Source organism: Oreochromis niloticus, linkage group LG2 (genome assembly GCF_001858045.2).
Source record: "Oreochromis niloticus isolate F11D_XX linkage group LG2, O_niloticus_UMD_NMBU, whole genome shotgun sequence".
Taxonomy (NCBI): domain Eukaryota; kingdom Metazoa; phylum Chordata; class Actinopteri; order Cichliformes; family Cichlidae; genus Oreochromis; species Oreochromis niloticus.
The window spans coordinates 29,549,814-29,572,031 of NC_031966.2; the positions used below are offsets into that span (position 1 = coordinate 29,549,814).

The window sequence follows — 22,218 nt, forward strand, 5'->3', positions numbered from 1 at the left end:
CTACCTTTTGTTCCATTCTCTGTCATGAGATTGTTGTACTATACCTTCCTATTATATTACTTATATTACTACCTCAGCCTTTTCTCCCTGTTTCCCTTCCTTTAGAATGGCTTCTTGACAGCCACCAAGACCTTTTCTGATGAGCCTTCTGCAAACAATGGATGGATTAACTGAAGGTCTAAATGCATCTCTTGGGTTCTGTGTCAAGTCTTTGCTGGATTTCTTAAAGATATAACTAACAGATACTGTTCATTTGCTATATATAGCTCTTTAGGCCTGCCACTTCTGTTTCTGTCCTCCCCTTTCCAGTTTTCAAAATGTTTTGAGCACACACTGCAGACACTGCCAAGATATGGCAAGGTTTCAGCTAATAGCATTTTGAGGATCATCTTTTTGGTATAATAATGATATTTTGTCCCTGTCAAACTGTTATTGTTGGCATTTTTCTTAGATTCAACTAAATAAATGGGAACACATTATGTGTTTTTCTTTTTTGACAGACTGCTAGTAAAAAAACGTTTTTACAAAATCAGATTGGTTCTTTGCTAAGTCATCTTTGCTAAGTCATCTCTTATGTGCAGACACAACAGTTAGGTGCCTTTTAATGCATGAATCATTCATAGGGTAGTGTTAAGTGACTTAAACAAACAAATACATTCCTCTGAAAATGGTCAGTTACAAAGAAAAATCAGCCCAAAGTCCAAAGAAACAGTTTTAAAGACCTTCAGAAATCCTAAAGAACTGCTGATAAAGACCTTTAAATTATAATTTTTTTTAAAAAGACCTCTTTAGTAACAAAAGTTAAAGAACTGATGGATGGCTAAAGACTTTTTGCACAGTATTGGACCTGCTTAATAGGTATAATTAGACAAATGCCTATTACTGCTTATATCTGTCAAAATAAAAGTGTGGAGGGGAAGGCCACTTATTCTCAATCAAATTAAATCTCAGCAGTGAGCAGATCCAGTTCAACCGTGATGCAGTTAAAAGGATTGCCACACTGAACTCTAGAAATCCCCAAAGCCCAAACTCGTGCCATTTACTAAAGACACAGTGGAACAACACAGAGTTTCATCTTTTATTTACCAGGTTACTCATGATGAATTAAAAAGACATTATCTAACAGCAGTTACATAACATGTAATTCTCTATCCAAGAAGATTTGTTTTCAACCAAAACTATTGTGAAATTATCCTAAATGCCGAGAATGAATTTACTGATATTGTTATTAGAATAAGAAGGACTGTATGGTGTTGTTGGTTTCAATGAACAGCAATAGATGGAAAGCTGCTACACCTAGTGGATTTCTGGCAGAGCTGCAAGAATATTAGGTTCAAGTAACACCTATTGTGTGCACTGACTGACACAGTCATGGTGTTGTTTGTGTTTGCTGACAGTTCTAAGGTTTTACTTAATCGCGATCAATCATTTAGATCTTACCAGGCTCTATACAACCTCAGATGAGAAATAACACATGGCACACCACACCATGTCATTACTTCTTTATGAAAAATTAAGCCAAAATTCAGAAGCAGCATTGTGAAAAATGAAATACCCACCCTCATGATTTAATAACATGTAGAACCACCTTTGGCAGCATTACCTTGGAGTAAGTGTTTTCAATATGACTTTATCAGTCTCTCTCATCACCGTGGAGATATTTGGGTCCATTACTCCATAAATCGCTGTTTCAGTTCATTGATGTTTCTGGGCAGGTTTGTGCAAAGCTCTCTTAGAGTACTACCACAAAATTTCAGTCAGGCTGAGGTCTGGACTTTCACTGGGCCATTGCAACACCCTGATTCTTCTCTGGTTCAGCCATTTCAGCCATGCAGTAGAATTCTTGCTGAGCTTGAACTCATCAAATCAGCTCACGCTTCATCAGCTATCAGACAGATGGCCTCACATTTGACTCTAGAATACTTTGGTATACAGAGGAGCTCATGGTTGACTCAATAACTGTAAGGTGCGGCGATCCTGCGGCAGCAAGACAAGATCAAAGAATTACCGCTCCACCACCGTGCCTGACAGTTGATACGAGATGTTTGTGCTGATATGCTGTGTTTGGGTTTTGCCACACATGACGCTGTGCATTATGGCCAAACATGTACACTTTAGTCTAATCTGTCCAAACATTGCTTGAACATTTTTTTCAGAAGTCTTGCCGTTTGCTTTTTCCCCCCCACCACGAAAGGCTTTCTTCTGGCAATCCTTCCAAACGAGCCATACTTCTTAAAGATCATTGCTGAGGTCTTTCCTCTTTGGCATTGTATAAACAGGCACTCACACTTGCTGATGATCTTTTAATCAAGTGCTACTTACCATCTTAATTTCTATGGAAGCTGTATTAACTGTTTCCCAAACTGCTCCTGCGTTTTGGCTTAATTTTATATGTCCTGATATGTAAAAGAATTGAAATTGAAAGACAAATTCAAAGAGGTTCTTTCAGTTTAACTTGTTTTGTCCACTACAGAGGACATAGTGAATATACTGGGTCTCAGGGGGATGCTGACCAATAAATTTTATTTCACAAAAATATTAAGTAATTAAAAGCAATGTGCAGACCTTTAGAGGTTATAGTCTTGTTTTTCTACCAGTGCATCATCAGAGTTATTAGTTGTTTGGTTGTCAGATGTGTCCCTTGTATTTATATTCTCTTATTCATACTGACTCTAAAAAAAAAACCTTCAAACACACTTACAATGTAAAATATGAAGGGTGAAACCGACTGCGGCGGGTTACAGCAATTGTAAATGTAGGTTCCTTTGAATTTCTAATACAAAAAAGAGTATTTCAGTGAAAAGTTCAATGCATATATAAATATGTGAGTATTGTTTTAACATGTGAAGTGTTTGACCCTTTGCTCTCATGGCTGAGGATATTAGAAAGACTGTATGACCCGAGCCCTCGTTAACTACCCAAGAAACTCAAATTAGCTTTGTAAGAATGTAAATAACCCTCAAGGCACATTTCCATGAAAATAACATCATGCTTTGTCAAATTTGCACATCTATCTTGCGGTGATTTTCATTTACATTTGGTGGTTATAATGATTACTGTTAATGTATTTATTCATTATAAAACATAACCTCTCTGTTTCTTTATCCGATCTCAAATGGGCTGTGATAATTTCTTCTGCCTAAGTTTCACACTGAAAACATTTGAAACTGGAGACTGTGGCCAGTCAACGCTATTAAGGGCCTTCCTATCAGCTTAATGCCGGGTTTAATTTCAAAATGGAGGGGAGCAAATGGACTGTGAAATATGTGCTAATGGTAACAAGACTTCTCCAAGTTTGGTGAAGGAAAGAGGCACAGAGACAGAGAGACCATGTAATGCCCCGTTCTGTTATCACTGAGTCTGCACATATAATTTCACAGAGTTTTGGAGTCAGAACTCTGAGACAAGCACAATTAAACTACAGACTGCAAAGGGACAGCCTGCTATAATGCTGTGTTAGAAAGTTCACAGAGAGAGTTCATTTAAAGTATACACTTTAAAAATAAGGCTCACATCAAGCAAATAAATCTCTACCTCTGTGAGATCCAAGAGCAATATGAAAACACATGTTTACAATTAAGACAATGTGAGACGTGCTATTTGCTGAAAGCATTCATTTTTGTTTATATAATTTCTCATCTTTAGGGGGAAATTTGGCTGAATAAATATTCATTAAAGAGTGCAACACCTCTTCCCTTGGACCACCCCGCTGTATATCCACCCATGTATAGACATTGCTACTTCATTATTCTTAATGCTAGAGAGCAGCTGGCAGCTGTAGTTTTTATGCCGTGCTTCATTTTTGAAGTGCAAATCCCTGAAGCACATTGGTAAAGTGAATAGTTTGAGTAGTGTGTTTGATTGTTCACACACAAGTTTCTTATTTCAAAGATTCAGAACTTCAACATATAGTTTCAAAAAACATAAAAAGCATATTTTTCCTTGCATAATAGTTTGGAGCTCAAACAGCAAGACAGCACAACACAAAACACATTTTAGGGATTTAAGATTACAGCGCTACTTTTAGGCCCAAATAAAGACGCTAAATGCTCCAAATTCTTGCCAAAATTTGAAGTTTATGATGCCTCTCTATAACAATAAAGCAGCTAGGCTCTGTCACTTTCATCCAGAATAGAACTGAACCATTTATGATCAAAAGTTAAAATCTCTCATGATGCATTGATCTTTTTACAAGATAATTTACGCCCAAAACAGCATAAGTGAGAAAAAGAAATAATGATATAATGAATTTCACGACTTTCTGGGAAACAAAGACAGTATTAGTTAGACGGTAGAGCTCACAATGCATTCAGCTGACGGGAAGGAAATCGGCGAGGGAAAAGTTATTTTGGTGTAATTGCAGTTGAAATATGTTATATTTTGCACTGACCTTAACATGTCTGTAGAAGAAAGCATATGAGGTGTGTTGAACGAGATGAGAAGAAAAGAGCCTCTTCCTGCATGTGTGGTAAACAAAAGGAGGCCACTGAATTTCAGAAGCAGATGGGCCACCAAACAAAGAACTAAAACACCATTTGGGTACGAACAGAAGACCACATCAAAAGAAGCAGACAACTGCATTAAAGTAACTGCACCAGGTTACCGATTCTACCTTGTGTTGAATGCAGGCCACAAATAAAGAGAGCAAACAAGGCGGCGCGCTAAGGATCTCAATTTAATATCATATACATAAAATATTAACTAATAAAAATGAAGGTATGTAACATCAAGTATGTGACTAAAACTATTACAAATAAATATGTGTGACTTGAGTATTCAATGATTTAAACTGTCATTTACCAAAGGTGCAGTGAAATATCACAGTGCCTGTTGAAGGGTAACAAGTGAAAAACACTTCAGTCGTTCAGGAGATAGAAAAAGAGCAGAAAGGACAAAGTGAAAATCTGAACAATATGTATTCTGGTGTTATGTTTGCAAATGGCAAAGAGGGACCTTGGGGATGCTGTATCCTTCCATAGTCTTTTGCAAATAGCAGAACACTTGTAAATCCTTCTTAAGACAAACAATGAAGCTTAAAGTCCACTTCAGGTCACATGCAAACAAGTTTTGCATAAGGTGCATGATTTAATGATAAACTCTTGTCATCCCTTTTTTAAGCACAATCTGTCTGTATATTTCTTTTTCGTCTCAGGAGAGGTGGAAAAGGCTATAGCCGACCTGTGAGGCGTACATAGCCAGATGTGCAGCAGGGAGAACAGGGGTGCGGCCGTATGAGTAGCCCAGTCCATACAGCCCTGCCGAACCAGCGTGCAGGGGAAAACCCAAGGATGAGAATCCTGGGTAGAACACAGCTTTGGAGCCTACACCAGCTGCTAGTTTGAGTTTCTCTACTTCAGCCTCCTGAAGCCTCTTGGCTTTGGCCCGTCGATTCTGAAACCAGATCTTGACTTGGGTCTCGGACAGGGACAGTGAGGAGGAGAACTCGGCCCGCTCGGCGATGGACAGGTACTGCTTCTGACGAAATTTCCTCTCCAGGGCCAGAAGCTGCATTGTGGTAAAGGGAGTACGAGGCTTACGGTTGGTTTTGTGCTTCCTCAATGAGCAGACTGCCGGACTAAGCTGCCCTACAGGATATATGGAAAACATGAAACTAAAACAGCTGTCAAAGCTGGACAAACAGATCTTTAATTCTTTCCTTTTCAGTGGTTTAACACCAAATAACTAAACAGGAAAAGTAATGATCAGAAAATTAATGGACAGCAATACTGATGGAAAAGCCACGCTTCTCCTGTATCCTGCTTCTTAGAGTATTTACTACTATCTAAAATTTTACATAATGCAAGATGATTATCATTAAACAATGTGAAACTGGTGAGTAGAAAAATCATTAAGCAAAATTATTAAAAACAAATCAATATATTTCTCTTTTTTTATTACGCCTTCTTGTTCTGTCTGAAATGTTTGATTTGTCTATTGATTCAGTATTAATTATGCATAAAAACTGTTTCTTAAAATTATGAACTTGAAGCCAGCTGTGAGACATTTCCTCCAACTTTACACATTTGCATTGCGAAAGCTTAAACTGGATGACTTAGAGTACTTGAAGACCCTGATTTTAAAAAAAAACCCTCATTCAAAACTGAACCACTAACTAGTAATAAAACTGGATTGAAAAATGACTTACGTGGAGGAGTAGACATCTTAATGGAGCTGGATATCCAAGAGGGAAATTCCTGTTGTTCCAGTGGCTCTGATTTAATAGATATTAAGTTTTGGGTGCACTCATCTGTCCGGTGCGCCTCATCCTCTTTCAAATCATAATTTCCCTTTTGTTTGCTGGTCACAGCCTGCGGCCTCGTCTCCGACATGAGAGCTTCAACGCTGAAGGGAAGACAGGATGTTTGTGCCATGCGCCCGAGTTTCAGCTGTGTTGATCCTGCATCCTCTTCTGTGGAAAACTCATTTCTTGAGTCCCCAGATGCAGACATTTTTTCTTCTCTTTCTTTTCAATATTAGAATTTAAGTACAATCCATAAGACACTTTTCTGGTCCCAGAATGAGACCGGTCAGAGAGGAATCTGGAGTAGCTTCTCTTAAGCTGTCACAAAGCTGACAGAGTTAGTGCTGGAAAAAGTCTGGCATGCATTTGGGACTTTCAGCCAATGATGAGTGTTGATCCCAGGGTTTGGGGGAAGACTTGTGATTGGACGTTGTGTTTAGGGCACTCTGCCACACCCCTAACCAGACAGCAGGTCAGCTTCGCATCAGCCTCATTTAGCAGTAATTACCATGGTGGAAGATTGTTTCCTGGCTGTATTTCTTTCACTCTGCAAACTGCATACCCTTAGTTAACATTGAAAAAGCTTGCACATAGTCATGCTTGATGTCTTGAATTAATGCAGAATCATTTTAAATGAGACAGAGGCCGAACACAAAACCTTACTAATATATGTAAATCGATTCCCTGCCTGCTAAACTCTGTCCCGTACAGCAATTAGGCTGGTAGATTGGCTTGCCGTGTCTTCAAGCATCAGCGTCTGTCTGTAGAGCTGCATTTCCATTTGACAAAAGCTGACGACGCTCCTAATTCAAGCCCCAACGCGCAGACCCTGCCACACCGACTGTTGGAGTAATCACAATGGCAATCAATAACAATCATGGTGCTTTCAAAATTCAGACATCACACAGCAGTTACACACTTAAATGTGAGAGTCAGTTGGGCGATGGATTATGGTTTTGGGCAGGCTTTAAAATGACTGTCATTACATTGTTATTATTAACACCTTGTAATTAGGCCTGTGGAATCCGGTTCTTTTAAGCAGGATTTAACGGTAATGATGGAAAATTGCTACCTTCCTGAGGTGTGTGGCGCCCGCTGCGATTAGTCCCAGTCTCTACTGTGTGGATGGAGACAGAGGTGTCTCGTGCCTGTTTGAAGCTCATACCTGTAGGGCTCCAGAGTATTAGGAAACATCACGAGAAGTAACGGCATTCCTAAATGCAGCCTCTAGCCACTCAGTGAAGAATACCAGCGCAGTGCATGGGTTTTACAAGTGACACAAAAAGATGAAGCACACAATGTTTACCGCCATCCTGAGTGAGATTTGAATGTTCAATCGACCAATCATAAACACACACCTAACTTCATGCAAGATTAATGTGCTTGTGTAATACTCTACCTCTCTGTGTCTGTCTCTCCCTCACAGACACATGTCCGCACATCGCAAAGACCTCCTGTGAAGTGACTGGTGTGTGCTGCTGTGTCCAGTGCTCTGTGATCAACCCTCACAGAGAATGTGTGCTCTCTGTAATCATCAGGATTACAGTGGCATCAGGGTCTCAGCTCCTCAGCTCCACAACACAGTTACTCTCCATGTGAAGCAAAGTGCTCACACAGCATGAGCTTAGTCTCCTGTAATACGCACGTGCATCTTAACAAAGGAGCCTCTCTGTCATTACAGTGCTTTTCTACCGATTCCCTACCTACAGGTTTATAATGTGCACGGGTAACTATATTTGAAATTCAAACAGAACTGTTAGACTTTTGGGAATCAAGAAGGGTATACGTGAATAATGGTGAGAAACATCATCACATACCATCATACCAGATAGCTTTATATTAAAAAACTGATAAAACTACAGTACAATAGTGTTTAAAATTCTAAATGATTAAAAAACATGCATTTGCATACATTTTTCTAATAAATAATAAGACAGGAGGACAGAGGCCCATGCACTTTAAGGCGGGACAACAGCCCTGTTAGGCTAATATATGTAATTGAAGGAGCATTTGATAGCCAACTGCTGGCATATTCTATGTGAACACTTTGCAACTTTAATTAAACCATACACAAAAAATCATCTGGAGTATTTTAGTTAAAATTACGAAATAGTAATAGCAGCATCAGCTGTAACCCACAGAAGTTTAATGCATTTAACACACAGTGGGAAATTTTTAAAAAAGGTACCACTGTATTGACTTAGAAGCAACGAAATAACTAAACCAGGTTCAAGGACAATGCATGCAAACACATGTTAAACCCAGATTTTCGTGAAGAGCTTACCTTGAGGTCAATCTCAAAATGATATCATTGTCCTCGGTACTTTATTTTTCCAACATACATAATGCTTAAATAAATTAGGACATAGCCCAGGTATAACATAAAAAGAATATTTTTATCCTGAGTATCAAAGAGTTGAGCGCTTAACTCGAGGAAAAGAAATATCACAGCCCCATCTTACAAAGAAACGTTTGATAGTTAACCTTCATTTGCTTTAGTCGTTTATCCTTATGGTGGTGGTGAGGGTTTTTTTGTCTAAAAGATGAAAAAGAAAAAAAAAAATTATTAAAAGAAAGATAAATGCCCTATACAACATGTCAACAAAACACATGCAGAAATTTAATTCTGTATGTGTTTATTCAAGTGATGAGGCCTTGTTACTGACGGTGCCACAGACAGTATATAAGAGAAGTCTGTTAGGGATAACCCATTTTAAAAGCCTCAAATTGAGTGTTTCATTCTCACCATCACCACCAGCAGAATAACTGCTTACACTTTAACAACAACTAAAGTAACTTAACCATTTAACTCTGAAAAATATTTTCTATGTTGTATCTTATGTCAAGGTTTCAAACCAGATGATATGATACCGGTATTATCACGGACAATATGGTAAGTTGACCTATAACAATACATAGCTTTAATCCTGTTTTTATTAAAATGGGGATCATCGCTTAAAAACTGTTTAGTGTGGTCATAGAAGATGGGAACAAAGGAATTTTTTCTCATTGGCTTCTTTTAGACTACTAGAGGGCATGAATTTTACTATACTATTTAAATGTTAGGACTCTTTTTTTGTTTGTAATTTACTTGAGCTGCATTCGTTTTGCTGCAAGTTTCGGGTATAGATGCACACATACTCAAGATATTTTCCCTTTCCTCTTGTTTTACGAACAACCGCAGCTCTATAGTAATGAGTAATAGCTTTCTGAAGTCACCACAGCAACACCGAAACATGTAAGCTGTGCCACACGCCAGCATCTCACAGTGATGATATAAGACAGATGACAGCTCACCTTTACTTCAGTCAAAATAGAAAAACTGTAAAGTTACATGCTGTACCGCTACCTAGCTTTTTTTTTTTAGCAGTAACATAATTTCCAGGACTTGTAGCATAATGTTTAAAGGCTTTATAGTTAAACACACTAACTACAATCCACAGACATTAGTCAAACCAAATCAATATTTGATTGGTAGAGTAAAAAAACACAAACTCAGAAAACAACTGTTCGATTTCTGCACTGACATTTGAATGATAGCCGCAACTGCATCACAGACTATAGCCACACTACCTAAATCAAGATGTAGTGTTGGTGGGGGCACACTCTGGGAATCATTGTACCAACTGAGAACAGCCTTTATGGCCACAGTGTATTCACTTCCTGATGGCTGTTTCCAACAGGATAATATACCATGTCACAAAGTTTAAATCACACCAAACATGAAAGTGAACTCATTGCCACAATAATGATTCCACACATTTTTCTGTAGTTAATTTATAGCCATGGAAAACATCAAAAACTAAAATCCCCTGACTAATTAAAAAAATCCCCATCTCACCACATGTTACAGCTTCCCTGTATGCTACCGTGCATGTGACACTGCAAGTCTTACAGGAAGTCAGCCTTTAACCCACATGTGCTGCTAAATCAAACCACAACAAGCATTCAGTAAAAGTATCTCACAAATTTCACCACAAATTCATGATGCACCATAGCCTTAAAAGGTCACATTTATGATTCTTCTGAACACGGTAACAGATGGGAAACATCAGCCTTTAGTGTGATCACGACCGCAAGTGGCAGAAATATTATGAGAAAGAAATAGCAGAAGCAAGTGTGCCGATGTGTTAGCACTGCATATTACAAACAGCAATGAAGTCTACTTTCATGTTCATCATGTATGTAGCAATTCCTACAATACCCACCAACTACAAATATATTTCATAAACCTGATTTACGTTTCCCATTGTTATATTTGGGGCTGCTTCAACTTGGTATGATTATTGACTCATTTACCTTTTATTTATTTATTTACTTTTTTACTAAACTTTAAGAACAAATGATAAAAGTAAAAAAAAGAATAAGTACAATAAAGTACAATAAAGTACAATATTTAACGGTTACAAGTTTATGGTGTATTTGATATAGAACAAAATGGTTTATCACTTTAGTGTACAACTGTATGGGCTTTATGGTACCTATGGCATGGCATTGCTAGCAACTCCAGGCAGCACAATTTGTGAGGTAATTTTTATTTATAATCGACCATGATCACACTGTATATTGTGTACAATATATAGATATAATGAACAAAAGCACATCTTTGCTGCAGTATGGGGTAACATTAGGTATCCAGCGATCATGGATTATACTAAGGACTTTTAAGGGAAACGACAGAGATAAGAGTGGACTGCAGCACTGTAATAAAGCTGTAGAAGATCACTGACTTTCTGTTGCATTACAAAAGGACTTAAATGGCTACCCTGGCTCTGTGTTTTAGGCTGATAGCAAACTAACATGTGATACTCTAATGTGATGGTGTGACATTTAAGCATGGTTCTGTCTGATGGCCAAGTTAAGAGCAAGCAGTCACAGTACCCCAAATGCCACAAGCACACAGCTGCAATTTACCATCTTGTCATTGTGGTTGTAACTTCTGCTATCCCAATTAGAAGCTAGCCACTGCATCATTTTTCTACTGTCAGTGCAAATGAAAGCAGGAGAAACCTAGAAGATATGTAGTTAAGTGATCTAATGGTCAGGCGCCCACCAGAGAGTTCCCAGAGCTATTTGGTCCCAAATACCTTCATCTGTTAAATTTTCCACCCACGTACCCCTACATATTTGAGAATCTTTAGCCAACAACAAAGAAATACAGCAGCAAAATATCAATCTAACTAATCTTCAAAAATGTAAAAAAGAAAAAACAACAAAAGGAAAAAAAACAACAACTTTAACCCACTTTGGTCTTATCTCTCTTGCCACACAGTCAGCGCTCAAATTTGCTGACAGTGTCAGGCGCTTTTTCTCACATTAAGCTATCTCAGTCAGGATGTGGCATAGAAGGTGTTAAAAAGTAATGAATCATCCAACATCATGAAAAAGCAGAAACACCACTGCAATGCCATCAGGGGTAATAAGACTTTGCATTTTATAGAAACTAACACAGGTTTATTTTTAGATAAACATGAATTCAAAGGCCAAAGAGTACATATCGCCTGTTCCTGCTAATAGTGCAGTGGATAACTGAAAAAGAAACTACAAGCACCAACATTTGCATATTTGTCCCTCTGTAGCCAATAATTTTTAAAAAGAAAATCACTTTAGCCCCTTGAATTTTAAAAATGTCAAAACTTTCCAATTCAGTCATCATTTCTATCTTAGAAAACAATTGTTTGACTTATAGAAGTTCAGCCACCTGATGAATTTCAGAGTTTGTACTCTTGATTTATATGCTTCTGATCAAAAGTAACCATAATTTATAACTTTAAAATCTCTCTGTGTGTCTCTGAGTGTCTTAGTTTCAGGTAAAACAAAATGATTGAGATGACGGTGGACCAATGTATACATGGATTTTCCCTTCCCCCACTTTGGTAGCACTATGATGCATACAGCTAGGTTCAGACATTCACCCAGTGCCAAATTCTTCCATCTATTTCAATGAATTTCATGTATTCAATGCATAAAGGTTGGCTGCTCAGCTTTCTTCTGTTCACTCTCACTTCATGAGGGGTTATCCCAGACATTAGGTATGAAGTGGGATAAACCCTGGTTAGGTTCAAAGCTTCTTCTTGTGAGGTTACTGTTCAACTAATCTAACTACACCATCAGATTTTCATGCAAGTGTCTGCTAATCTTTCAGAACTTGAGTGTTTGATTTATTTTTCAGTCTACTATTTTAATCTATGGTAAATGCACTTAAATTTACAGGCCGCTTTTTTACTGTTACCAAGTACTTTTTACGCTGCAAGCTGATCCACAGACGCATTTTTTGATGGTCATCCACACATGCAAACACAAGCTTTTGGGTTCAGTATCTTGCCCAAGACATGCACTGCAGGAGTCAGAGATCAAACAAACAACCTTCTGAAATCCCTCTAAAGCTGCATCCACACTACAAGTGATTTGCAGCGGTGTGGCGACCTCAGCCTATAAAAGATTAATGCCATTTGTGTCTTAAATCAACCACATTAAAAACCCCAGGGGGTAATCCCAAGATTCACTTTTCTCAACATTGAGAAGAGTGGCTGATGTAATTATCAGTGAGAAGCAGAACACCATTGACTGACATATGATCAGTAGTGAATATATTGGACAAATACCCAGTTAAGCAGAGCCTGAAATGTCCACTAGCGACCAAACATTACCAAAGCAAAGCAGCACGCGACCAGCTTCCTGTGTGGATGCAGTTTAAATCCTGTGTCACCATACACAGCAAGCTTTTGGGGGACCACAGGTAAGACAGGGGCAACTAACAGGCCCACCAAGTAGATGCGAGTGAAGCAAAACGTATAACTTGTTCTACTACAGCCCACTTCCCTGCTAGCAAACTATTACGAAAAAAGGCAAACTTCTGAATAATTTCGGACTTCCAAACTCAACTTCCACATGGTAAACTATATGAATTGGCTAAAATCATTAAAAAATGGCAACTCTAGTTTGAAAAATAAATAAATAAATAAAGCCATCTTGAAAATGCCCACTATCTTGAGTTTTCAGGAGACTAAAGGTTAGTAATCATAGTAAATATGCTACTTTGGGCACTTGTATCCACTTGTGAATGGGTTAAAACGTCTTGATGCATTCTCAATCATCCAGGAAAGTAAATCTCCTGCAGGGGGGGAAACCTGCAGTCAGCTGAGACTGAAGAAGTCACTTGGATGAGTGACGAAACGTTTCTCCCACAAAACGCTACGTCCAGATGAACAGATTCAACTTTTGGACACTTGTGAATGATTTCCCTGAGATGTTTTTAGCTGTACTAAACGACATTATATCCTGAAATAAAAGAAAAGCGCTGGTTTTGAAGTGGACTGACATTCCAACGCCTCTGACCATGTAAACAATGCGGCTAAAAACCAGTGATCAACAGGCTTGGCAGCACCGTCTGGAGGTACAGCTGCCAGTCTGCCAGTCTCCTTGCAGACCGCAGCTCTGATTGCCTGAAGGCCTCTATACCACCCCAACGCACATTTATCCTCCATGCTTTAAGAACACCCTCAATAAACTGCCTGTTTACTATGTTCAAAACCACGGGCTCTATTTACTACAGAGCACATCAAATTATGAACAGAGGTTATGTAAACAAGTTAGGCGTCTTTTTTGTAGACTTGTGCCTAAATCGTGTTTTCAAGCTACATTCTTTTAAACCTTACACAGTTATGATCCTGTCAATTGGGACTTTAATGTACAAAAATTGTGCAGTTTTTGTTGTGGGGTCTTCAGAAAAAAAAGCATTTACTTTGAAAGGCCTACCTTGTCATCAGACTTGTTTAAAATGACAGGCTGTTGGTCTGAGAGACACATGTTTGAGTGCATATGTTCTATAGTTTGGCAGCTGAGACGTTATTGAATGTATACCAGTTTAACCCACCGATGTGCACTTTGCATTCAGACCTTCACCATTTAATTTCAAGGTAATACAGCAACATAGGTAAAAATCTACTGTGTAAACATTTGTGCCAGATGCAACATCACGTTAAGACATTAAGAGCTGTATTTGTTAGCCCATGCTATGCCTGAAGAGACACAACTTTGTTGAACTCTTGCTGAGATTGCTGACACGGCTGTCCTGCCTTGTGTTGAGGGAAAAAAGGGCGAAACAAATGACCTCTGAACACAGAGGCAATGAGGCTCATCAATCAAAACATTAAGAAACTGCGGAACAATTTGAATTAAATTGTGCGACTCCATGGTTTAACAGCAATTATATTACACTTAAAATAATCACTGCCACATGCCTCTCAAGTTGATATACTAATATCAATTCTGTCAAAGAGAATCAACTTGAAACTTTTGGTTCTAAGTTCAACATTGAAACCTGTGGGGAACCAGAAGAGGTCAATACAATTAATAAAATTCTTATTTTTTCCTATTTCTACTAATGAAAAAATGTTACTTTATACCAATGAATCAAAAATTACAGTGAATACAATTTAAAATTTTTGTGCTCTAAAATTTGAAGCTTTTAACGCACGTTACAAGCAAATTCTTAGTCTGAGCAAAAACACCCTCTCAAGCAAAACACAAGCCACGTTAGCCCAACAAAAGTAATTAGTGCTAACAGAAAGCCATTTATTAACATGGAAATCCTTTCCATGATTATTTTAAGTTCACACATTAGAGTTAAAAAGAGTTATTTTTTGGAGTGCTTGACAAAGTCTAGAGTCTGCTTAACATGAAACTTGTCATATGCATCCTTTTTTTCCTCCAGTTGAATAGATTTATAACAAATTTCACATAGTTGTCACTCCATTGATCCCTCCCGCTTGTCATTTTCTCACATTAAATCTGGGGGGTTGGAGCCTATCCGAGCTGTTTTAGGACGGCAGGTGGGGTACACCCTGGACAGGTCACCAGCCTATCGCAAGGGTAACAGAGAGACGGACAATCATTTGCATTGACGTTTACACTTATGACTAATTTAGAATCACCAATTGACCTAACCCCACAAACTGCATGTCTTGGACTGTGGAAGAAAACCATAGTAACCAGAGAGAACCCACACAAACACGGGGAGAACCTGGCCTTTGGTGGATTCAAACTCAGGAGCTTCTTGCTGTGAGACAAGAGTGCTAACTCCACACTTATCATAAAAACAGTAGAAAAGCTGTAACAAGGCTTAGAGAATTTTTTTTTTTTACAATTTTGTCCTTAAACAGGTTAAACCACAATAAATAGCAATAGCATACATGTGGTGTGTGTATGCTTTTCTGCCTCTTATAACCCCAGTGATTTTCCTGCGGTTCGAAATCTCGTATGATCTTGTGATATCACGAAATCAGGCAACTAACCACTCTTGCTAGATTGTATCATGTCATTTAAACAAGAATATATTTAACAAGTGTTAAGTTGTTGAATTGCATGCACATTATACATGATTTAATTGCGTTCACCATGGATATATATTTTGATTTTGTTCAAATTACAAGTTAGACTGTTATAAATTTAATAACCACCCAATTTCCCTTTTTTGAGTGTTCCAAATACAAGCAACTTAAACATTTATAAGGTTTCCTGGTTTGGTTATAAAATTGTTGCTGCTGAATAACTGAAAACCAAGACCAACAAAAAATAATATGAGAGGTGGTGGTGCCCTCTGGTGGATAAAGGTAATTCCTGCAACATCCTGGACCATGGATGAAGTTGGGATCATCAACTTTGATATCTCTTTTAAAGAAAAAAAAGTGAACATGTAAAACTGCGGGGTCAAGCGATGTGGTTGAAAAATTTGGGTGCACCTAAGAAAACACAGGCGCACAGTGCAACCGTGGCAAAAAGTTAGTCTAGAGCCCTGTTAAAGGCGCTGTCATGTTATGTAGACTCAGTTAACATCTAGTCAATAAAATATATACAATTAGATGCTCTACTTGATGTAACTGAGGGGGATAAACAATATATGATATTGATGCATCTTATGGTCAAAAAAGTGGAGCACCTAAACATTACATAGACAGAAGCTGCTCATTGCAAACCCATGCCATGAAGCTCCAAGTGTATTTTCTGCTTATACTAATATCAGCAGAGTTTTGACAACTTTCATCCACCTTGACTCAGCACTCAGTAACTCGGCTGTGTAAATTTACATGTTCTGCCACTTTGGCTGAGTTGCTTTGGTTCCTAAACACTTCCGCTTTGTAAAAATACCACTTACACTTAACAGTGGAATATGTAGGAGGGAAGAAATAGCCCTGCGACAAACTGGAGACCTGTGCAGGGTGTACCCCACCTCTCACCCTACAGCTGGGATAGGCTCCAGCACCCCCACGACCCTGATAAGGATAAGCGGAAGAGAATGGATAGAGGGAAGGATGTTTCTAAAAACAGACTGCATGACTGTATTTGATTTCATACACCTGTGCCAAAGGACTGAAAATACCTAAATTCAAAGTCTGAGGTATAACACAGCATTTTTGTCTATTATATTATATTAATATAAGGCAGATTCCCGATGGTCTAAAGCAGGGAACTCCTTTTATATTCCGGCACGCTTTGATCTTAAATTGGTCAGAACACTGAATGACATTTTACTAAATATTTAACACCTGAGATGTCTTCATATAAGAAAAATAAGTGCAATTTTAACATATTGTGTCACTTTTTCTACATGATAAATGTGTAAAATTACAGAAAAAGTTCTGGTAGCTCACTGGCAACCCTGTCCTGTATTTATAAAACATAAAGTTTTTCTTAATTTACTGATTTTTTTTTTAACACAGTAGTAGAAGTAGCAGCAGTAGTAGTAGTAGTAATAGGTCAAAAAAAGTGGAGTAGTAGGTGCTCCACTTTTTTGACCATAAGATGCATCAGTGAAAAACTGGAACTTGATCTGTCATTTAGTTGTTCATCGATTACTTAACTACTTTGCTGCAGTACGAAAGCATGAATAGGCATTGGGGAGGTCTTTATCAGTATAAAAAGCTGTAAACTACAATTAAAGGTTTAAAAACGAATCTCTTTGCTGCCCCCGGGGCCTTATGATTGACAACCCAGGTCTAAACTAACAATGGGCTGTAAAAGCTGTAAAGTGAAAGTATAATTACCAGGCATCTGAAAGAAGACTTCTGCACAATTATTTCACTGACCCATTTAATAAGATAACGGTTTCAGCTAAACACAGTAAACGGTGGTTCTCTCTGAAAAATACATTTCTATGCAAACTGCTTCAAGATCCAGCAACCTGACCTTTAACACCACTTCTAACACACACCCCATGCTTAACAAAGTAAATGTGGCAACCGATGAGAACAAAGATTTAAAGAAACACTTGTGCTGAGTACTAACAAGTTGCCTACTATGTTTGTGGGCCACTATGATCCTTGCAGACTCATTTGGCCTTAGTGAGAGCTTTCAGTCGCTGTCTGATAATCTGATTCTCCTCCAACATCTTGGAGATGGTCCTGAGGACAAATTGCTTCGCCTATCCAGTGAAGGGGAAAAAATTCACAGGAAAAGGAAAAGAGAAATGGTGTAAATAGATCTTGCCTTATTCGTGGGTCTAGAGGACACAAAATACATATATAGCTTTTGGTGAGCCATATTTATAATTCTGCATAAATATGAAACAAAACATCAGATTTCTGAATTAATTTCTGTGACAAGCAGAAGTACATGACCCTCAAATACTGACTGTAAATTTGGAAGTACATTAAAGGCAGGTGTCCTATCAACAGGACCACAACCGGGTGTAAATGATTTTATTTGAATAACAAAGACATTAAGTGATCTTAACAACTCGCAATTGGCGAAAAGAATCATTTGTTTTTTTGTCCTGTCTTCCTTCCCTCAATCCCAACCTGTCACAGCAGATGGGTGGTTCTGCTGGAGGTTTCTTCCTGTCAAAAGGGAGTTTTTCCTTGCCAAGGTCACCAAGAGTTTCCTCATAGGGGGTCATTTGATTGCTGAGGTTTTCTCTGCATTATTGTAGTCTTTGCCCTACAATATAAAGTGCTTCAAGGTGACTGTTGTTGTGACTTGGTGCTATATAAATAAAATTTAACTGAACCAAGAAGTTTTGTGAAGTCTGTGGCTAATAATGTTAATATTTCCATCATCTGCAAGAAAAAAGGTCCAACAGCAGTGCAGTCAGAAGATGTTCTGTGAACCATTTAGAATAAAATGTAACTTCTTGAAATTATTGAGACGCTTTTTTGCTTAGTCATCTTCTTAATGTGATGTTCTCTATAATTAGCCATATTTATTTTTTCCAGATCTATACGAGCTGGAAGGTGAAGGTTCTTGATATCTGTACATAAGAAATACTGAAGATGGCAGGGGTGCAGTTTTACCCTCATGCTGTGTTTTACAGTGTTTGTTGTAATTAGAAGTAAAATAATATAAAACATAAAATGTATAACACCTTGGTTTGGTGGTCTGTTGTAACAGGGCAGTTATATTAGGGAGTGTAAGAATGTGTTGGACTTTCTAAAAGCAAGCCGAAGATGCGGTAATGTTTTCAGTCATATTTTTGCAACAAGAGAGAAAAATTCAAAGGGTTCACAAACTTTTTACTGTAACTGCATGCCTGTTTAGAAGTCCTGATGCACAGTTTGAGCCTTTATTTAACTTTTGAAAGTTAGAGTTTAAGAAAAGATCAGTCACGCTAAAGTTAAATTACAAAGTCAAACATAAAGAGGTTTTCAATATACAGTGAGCCTGACAGAACACTTTTTTTTATTTGCCATTAAACCCCAAGCTATTTAAAATTATATCAATTTTAACTATATAATCTTGTTTGGTACACAATGTTACCATTTTTCTGCTGCACACTTTGCACACCACCTACCTTTTCTTTCTCGTTTGTTGCTTTGCCGCTGGATCTTTGGGAGAAAAAGAAAACATCTCCATCTCCAAATGCAGTGTCAGCACCTGACCACAACAACGACAAACAATATGAATATTAGGCTTTTTTTTTTCTTTTTTCCTTTTGTACTTCTTCTTACAGCTACTCTCGTTAGAAATCGCCACTGCAGATCATCTGCATGCATCTCACCCTATCTCAAACATCCTCCTCTGTCAAACCAACCATCTGCATATCCTTCTTCACTACATCCATGAACCTGGTTTGAGTTAACTTTTTCCTCCCGCCAGGCAGCTCCATATTCAACCTTCTTTGTCCAGTATATCCACTATCCCTCCTCTGCATATGTCCAAGCCATCTCAGCCTCGCCTCTCTCTTTGTCTCCAAACTGCTCAAGCTGAGGTGTCCTTATGTACTTATTTCCACCATCTACAAACTGTCTCACTACCATCTTGTAAACCTTCCCTTTCACTCTTTGTGCTATCCTTCTGTCACAAATCACTGACACCTATCTCCAATTGCTCTACCCTGCCTGCACTCGCTTCCTCACCTCACTTGTGAACTGTCCCTTGCTTTGGATGGTTGATCCCATTTAAACTCATCCACCATAACTTACACATATGATCATCATGTTTGACTTGGCCATGATTTTACGTCAGATGCCATTCCTGATGCAACCATCCCCATTTATCCAGCCTAGGGCCTGACACTAAAAGAACACTGGCTTTGTGTTAGACTTTTAGTTTCAGTTTAGGTTGATTCATTCCTAAACTGATTAGGTTATAATTTCGCCAGCTTGATATAAAGGAAGCCAATGTGAAATGAGCTGGTCCTGGGGATGGACATAACAGCAAAAAGCTCAATAGAGTTATGTAAACAACACTAACACTCAAACACACTCAAAGACCTTTAACTGAATGCAAGCTTCATACAAAACACTTAATAATGGAAGCAGCTAACAGAAAAATACTAAAAATTACTGAAATTGATCAGTATTTATGAAGTAAACAAAAACATTTTGTAAAAAAATACAGTTTTAAGTTTTTTAACACTTGTGTTAAGGAACACTGATTAATACTGGTGAAAGCCAAAAACAACTATAAATATACTGTACTCATATTTCTTTTGCCATTCACTCATCGCTCAGTGCTGTCTTTTATATTTTTTTAAACTATATTTTGAATAACAGAACATCGCATGAATTAGGACATTTAGAGAGCACAAGACATAAACACAGCCACCAAAGAAAAGAGGGGTGAATGTGAGTGTGTGCGGTGAGCATGCTTATTTCTGTTCAGTCCAGAGCAGCGCCAGTGTCATGCACAGGTCTTGGAGGTCCAAGCCCACACAGTCAAGTCACTGTGGCCCTTAGCTAAATTGTACAGAAACTTTCAACTGTAGGTTACACTAATTCATACAATTTGGCACTGAAAAATACAAACCACATGACCGACAGGCTTTTGCAGTGCAAACTCAAATTAGGTTTTTGGTTTACAGTAGTTAAGTGTTTCTGCAGCAACTGAGTGAAGAGGACAGTGAAATGGATGGGCAGGCCGGACTTTGGGAAGATCATTCAGCAGCTTGCGCAGCTAGTTTTAAAGCATGGCCCTACTTGAAAATTGCAAAACAAATGTTACACATGCCACACTTAGACTCAATTGTCCTAGTGTGTGGTGAGCTCACTGATCTACTTCTGCACCCAAAGAAAATGTCTTTTCTCTATGAGTTGACTATGCATGCATGGTTGTAAATATGTGTTTTATATGTAACCTATTTACTTGTATTGGTAAGTAGGCTGTAGTCAACATTATTTAGAAAGGGGTACTGTATATCTATCTATATATGCATAAACACACAGACGTACATTACCTGTGTTGTAAGTATCTTTATGACTGCATTATTGTACCTGTACTGTGTATTGTGGCAGGAATATTCTTTCTGGCTCCAAATTATTTACCATCATTATTATTTATGAGACGTTTTTCACAGATTATAGGCCAACAAGTCATTTATAACTTATTTTTTATACTAATTTTTTGGGGGGATTACAGGAAATCACAAGACCTTTTTAAGCTAGCAACAGCTCACTTAACTCTTCAGCTTTAATAAAGCTACATAGTTAGCTTATTAGCTAAAGTTACCCAAAATACTACACTGCCTTTCTCCTCCTTGGTTCATTGCCTCCTTGGTATCATTTAGTGCAGGCTCCAACATCGACCTTGCCGGCGTTTTATTGTCCTTTGTCACTTTTCCGAGCAAACTGTGCCTGGTGAGTCTGGGTATTTTTACTTTCAAGATGGACCGAGGCTTTGCGCGTTTGTCTTTGCGGTGCTTCTTCCCACTCTTCTCCCTCGGGGTCTGAGAAAGGGACTCTGTCTTATCCGATTCAGTTCTTTGACTCGAGCTCTGCTGTGACCCAAACTGGGGGACATAAACAGTCTTGACTGGCCGCATCTCTCTTTTTCACACCTTCTCAGACTTGACGGATGACACTTTGTGCTTACGCTGCCTTTTTCTGTATTGTGCTTGTAACGACCAGCAGGTGGCACTGTTGTTCGAAAAATGTGGATGCCGAAAATAGCCAGATTATCTCTTGAATTAACCCTACACTTATTCCATAAGTGAGTCCAAAATGACCCGTGTTTAAGCATGTTTTTATGCCGCTTTTGTCATTTTAGTTAAGAATAGTCATTTGTATCATTTTGGTCCACGCAAGAATGATTTGAATGTTTGAAATATTTTGTATTTTTTACTTTAACATTTTTAAAATTGGAAAAGGAAAAAAAGTACACAACACCAATAGAACGATGCCAAAATCCATTTTGTGTGTTAGAGTATATACATGTGTGTGGTGTGGCAAGCTCGTTTGAGAGCTCAGTGAGAAAGACCTGTCATGGATTCATGATACCATTCTTGACTTCAGGGTGTAAGCATTCAGGGTGGAAATGTCAAGTTGTGCCACAGAACCATGGGCCACCTCTAAGTTTTAGAATGGCAGATGTGCCATCTGGACCATAGTATCTACACCTCCTTTGGTCTTATAGAAAGTGATCAATTGTGGAGGTTGTTCCCCCCCCTTCTGGTATTTTTATTAACAATTTAATTTTGATACATCATGTTCAGGAGTACAACAGCCATTCCTTTCTTGCTGACCATGGTAAGTCTCTGTGCTGTA

General features: G+C 38.3%; 1 protein-coding gene across 1 annotated transcript; it reads right to left on the minus strand.

Annotated features, from left to right (window-relative positions):
• Positions 1-4,290: 4,290 nt before the first annotated feature.
• LOC100710401 (homeobox protein MSX-2) lies at positions 4,291-12,212 on the minus strand. Its single transcript, XM_025897702.1, has 2 exons — positions 6,146-12,212; positions 4,291-5,585 (listed from the first exon to the last, which is right to left on the minus strand). The coding sequence occupies exons 1-2, from the start codon at positions 6,447-6,449 to the stop codon at positions 5,149-5,151; spliced, it is 741 nt and encodes a 246-aa protein (XP_025753487.1). The 5' UTR covers positions 6,450-12,212; the 3' UTR covers positions 4,291-5,148.
• Positions 12,213-22,218: the final 10,006 nt, after the last annotated feature.

Bases quoted from the DNA above. Each gene is read 5' to 3' on its own strand.
- LOC100710401 (XM_025897702.1), bottom strand. From the start codon at position 6,449: ATGTCTGCATCTGGGGACTCAAGAAATGAGTTTTCCACAGAAGAGGAT. The intron at 5,586-6,145 runs GTAAGTCATTTT...TATATCCTGTAG, and splicing joins TAAGATGTCTACTCCTCCAC to GGCAGCTTAGTCCGGCAGTC.